The 4,617-nt window shown below is 47.7% G+C and overlaps 1 protein-coding gene across 1 annotated transcript; it reads right to left on the reverse strand.

Annotated features, from left to right (window-relative positions):
- Positions 1 to 868: 868 nt before the first annotated feature.
- LOC135819756 (nucleotide-binding oligomerization domain-containing protein 2-like) lies at positions 869 to 3,805 on the reverse strand. The gene is made up of 2 exons (XM_065333019.1): positions 3,594 to 3,805; positions 869 to 2,736 (listed from the first exon to the last, which is right to left on the reverse strand). Exons 1-2 carry the CDS (start codon positions 3,691 to 3,693, stop codon positions 1,043 to 1,045), a joined length of 1,794 nt encoding a protein of 597 aa, XP_065189091.1. The 5' UTR covers positions 3,694 to 3,805; the 3' UTR covers positions 869 to 1,042.
- Between the last annotated feature and the right edge of the window lie 812 nt (positions 3,806 to 4,617).

Genomic DNA, 4,617 nt, shown 5'->3' on the forward strand with positions numbered 1-4,617 from the left:
ACGCTGGTGAGGAAGCGTTAGTCGAAGAACGTAGCAGAGTTCAGTGCTAAAAATGCATTATTTTGAGTGGAATCCATAAGTAGATCGCCAAATGGTTGCCCACGAAGTTTCCCATGGGCTTTCGCGGCAGCAATAAAGCTGTTGGCCTGGTCGTCTGTAACATCCCTGAAATCATTGCCGGTGAGCTCCAGCGTGTAGAGGTTTGGCCAGCTGTGCAGAGCAGCTGTAATAGCTGGCAATGAAGCGGTTGTCAGACCACAGTTTGCCAGATAGACCCCATGCATGCCTCTGCACTGCCTTAGTGCATGCAAAATGTCTATAACAACTTCATCACCTAGATTGGGATTATCAGACAGAGTTATAACATGCAGGGTGCTAATATTGGTTAGCCCAGTTGCTAAAGCGGAGCCAGTACTTTCAGGCAAACTACAATCACGAAGCTTAATCCATTTCAAATCTGTGAGCTTTGAGAGCGCAGAGAAGAATTGGGAAGCTACAAGTGCATCGGTGTCACTGAAGTTGTTGCCGCTGAGCTCCAAGCTATCCAGGCGTTTCCAGTGCTGTAGAGCTGTTGTGATGGCTGGTAGAACGGATGCAGTCAAGCCACAGTGGGTAAAGTCAACAGTGGATAGATTACCACTACGCTGAAGTGCACGGGTGATTGCAGCCACATCATCACTTGAAAGGTTATAATTATAATCTAATATTATCTCTTGCAGTGTTGTGAGATTAGACAATGCACTGGCCAGAGCACCGGCGTTGCTAGTAGTCAGACTGCCACGCAGGAGTCCCAGCACTCGAAGCTGGTGACAAGATGAGAGTGCTGCATTAAAAGAGGGAGATATTGGGGTGTCTGACAGTTCCAGCTTTCGAAGAATGCTGGCGGAATGCTGTAAAGCAGAGGTGAAAATAGCAAAAAGACCATGCACATTGTCATGACAACTGATTTTTCAATGCTCGGATCCCACTGCAGTTCGCCAATGATGACGGGAAATGTTTATTTCCGGGCATGAACCAAACAGCTAAGGCCACCTCCTGCAAATCATGGGGGGTGATGGCGAAGGACAATGTCGATCGAGCGCATCTCTGCAGGATGGTGACCTGTGGATATCCGCACGTCTTGCCTAAACGCTAGCAGAGTGCGTATTGACGGCAGTGAAGAACAAGCCCTTTTCTGTTGCATTGCCAGCTCGGCGAAGGAGTGAAATGCTAGACTCTGAAGATTGCGTCGCTGCTCATCAGACCTCTTGAAATATGCAGAAATGTTTCGTGACTGAGCGAAGTGTCCACTATGAACACGTGATGTGTTCCGATGAAGGCGGCGCACAACTTTTCCTTCAACCCAATCCGTTACCCTCTCTCGTGTTAGTAGCGAGTTCACGAGACATTCGGCTTGTGCTGTACTCAGCTGAGCACAAAGCATGGTCCAGAATGTCCTCAAGTGAGCAGTTTCTGCACCGAGGATTTCCACCAGTTGAATAATCCTGAAACTGTTCATCATGTTGCGTGTGGGGTGTCTGGCAAGGTAGATTGCTGCTAGGTACTCCTGAGTGGTAAGATGGCTGAACCGATGCTGTTTGACAACATTCCTGGATAGACACTCCTCTCCTGACACCAATAAACCGAGCTTCAAGGCACGCTCAGTGAGAGATTGCTTTTGGAGATCGGCATCATTGAAGATCATCCGCTTCTCGGCAAGCATATTGAAGGCAAACTGTCCTATTTCCATCACCAGCAGTTGTGCCTCAACTGGTACCTCATTCCATTGCTTGTATGAGCGGCTGTATTTCCGGTTGATAATCTGAATGATCATCTGTTCAAACATGTCTGTCATGCACTGCGGTGCATCCAAGCCAAAATGGTACTGCACACAAACTTCCTGTGCCATGAATGGGGTCGCCATCATGCCACCCAGATAAGCTGAACGATTGACTTCTGCGATCAGGGTCTCTGCTTTCTCCGGGCTAAGTACGCTACTGATATACCTCTCCACATCATCTTGTTTGAATCCCAATAGCTCGATGTGTTGGTGGAAGTGAGGTAATACTGACAACTGGAAGATGTCGGCACATGGTCGAGATGTTACTATGAGATGAATTCCCTGCAGCTCCTTGCCAAACAGTACATCATAGACAAAACTGCTCATGTCTTTCAGGTTCACCTCATCAAGACCATCTAGAATAAGCACTAGACTCTCAGGGTGTTCACGAACATGATCACAGATCTCCTGCTGGCCATAACTGTCTTCGATACCAATGCCGTCTAGTCCAAGTAGCTTACTCAGGGATGTAGCCTTGTGCACGTCTGGGAAACGCAACTCTCTTGCAACAAGCAGCTTCTTGTTAGGCCACAGTTCACCGGCTGCCCATTTGATCGGTGCCACCCTCGTAAAAACAAACGACTTCCCGCACCCAGCACTAGCCATGACTATCGTGCCGAGAGTCTGACCTGTGAGATGCGATGACTGATCCTGATGGGTGTTGTTGAGAAGAGACTCTAAGTTGAGGCTTTGCATTCTCTGACCTGCACTAGTGAAGGCATGCTCGATCCGCCACATGTCGTCGGAGCTGGACTGGAATTCGTGCTTGAACTCGTCGCTTAGGTCCCCCTTCGGCAGCTTGACAAGGTTGATGTAGATGTTGTCAACAGTGCTGGCTGTTGACGCTTCAAACATCGGCGAGTAGATTTCATTGGCCTTGCCGTAACGAATCCTCAGTAAGCGCTGAGCACGATCCACTGGACCAAAGCACACATGACAGTTAAGAAATCAGAAAAGAAGGTTAAAGCTTCTACTTGTAGTCCACCATGCTCCTGTGTTTCACCAAAAAAAGAAGCAGAAAACTATCTTCCCTCTACGATCTCCGACCTGCAAAACTCGGCGCATGGTTTTAGTCCAATCATTTGAAAAAGCTCACACTCCACAATCGAAAATAATTGTAGACTCATCAAGATACAACTTTGTATTGCTCAACAAGGACAATAGAGAGATCGTTTAGTCTGAATCACTCTCCTCTGAATCGAAGACTGCAGCTTCTCGTGGAGAGGAATTGTCGCTGCACTGTCATCGCACTAGAGTGGATTCAGCTGCAGCAAGCACCGTCGCTGATGAGATCAATATCAAAATTGAAAATACCTTGCAGTAGTGTATCTTTTGTGTGTTGTGAATCAAGAAAATATGGGAGATAGGCAGTGGATAATAGATAATATGGGAGATAGGCAGTGGATAATTTTGCCTCTTGTTGATAGGGGCAAAACTGCGGAAGCAAACCGGTACTAAAAATAAAGACTCTATTTTATAAACCCCTCCCCTTGATTTGCCTGGCACTGTCGCAGTTTATTGTGTCTTTCCCGCTCTTTGCCCCCCCCCCCCAAAGAGAATATAAATGAACCAATGCTCCCCCCCCTCCAAAAAAAATCCCCTCTACGCCGTATATGCATGCTGTAACTCAAGAACCAAAACTGGGAATAATGAAAGAGAATGCGGACTACAACCAGTGCTGCTTGAATCACAGTGAAGAGCGGTCACTGTCGCAGGGCCGGCTTCGCAAATTGTGGTACTTTACAGAATATAGTACAAAGATACTGGATCTTACCTGATGAGCTGAAACCGTAGTCGGCACTACGAATGTAGTATACACTGATGACAGCAATGATGAGAAGACTCAGCCCCGCCACCATTGCAAGGAGTGGCATGGACCTCTGAGCTGGTACTGTCACTGATGCAGTTGATGATGATGCCTCATGCTCCACTGCAGTTTCATTCTTCTCTTCTGCTCCATGACCCTCCTCTTCTCCATGGCTCGCTGCTACAACGCACGCATGTGCACATGGGCCCCCCCCCCCCCCACACACACAGACAAACACACACACACACACAAACACACACACAAAACACACACACACACAGACAAACACACACACACACGTGCACAAACGAGTACACACATGAGTACAGTAACACTCACAAAACGGGAAAAGTTCATACACACATGTCAGGTATGTATGTGTGCACACCGACACGCAAAACATGACTAAAGCATAGAGCAGTGAGGTAGGATGGGGGGGGGGGGGCGCCCCCCCCCCCCCCAAACCTTTTCTCGCATGTAGGGCCGAAACTCGGTGAACATGTTTGTACGCGCAAGTCATGCACTCAGATCGATCGTAGTCATATCTGCCCATGCGCATGCAGTGGGCTTACTGACACATGTACATGACTTGACAGGCCCAGAAAGTATCTGTGTGAAATCTAAAAGAAATGTGCGTGCCGCCGGTGTAAAGCACAGTCACCACACCCTTGATCGTTTTTACTTCGTAGCTGCTGATGAAGTGTTTTCATCGCGGGCAGTTTCCTTCGAAATCGGAAAGTCTGGAGTACTCAGTGACTGTGGTCAGATTCAGTTCTTCCAATTGTTCTAGTGCGGCGTTCTGGAGAAAATAGTTTTCCAGAAGAAAATGTTGAGACTAACGGTTCGTAAAGTAGGTCTCGCAGAGCCAAGGTTGCAAGGTACGACTGGCCATAGTCTTTGGCGGTGGTGATATAATTATTTCAACAGTTTCATGAAGAAACCGAGCGCGAGGCATGTAGCCATCATTCAGTGATTTCCAAAAAGATATCAC

Source organism: Sycon ciliatum, chromosome 6, assembly GCF_964019385.1.
Source record: "Sycon ciliatum chromosome 6, ocSycCili1.1, whole genome shotgun sequence".
Taxonomy (NCBI): domain Eukaryota; kingdom Metazoa; phylum Porifera; class Calcarea; order Leucosolenida; family Sycettidae; genus Sycon; species Sycon ciliatum.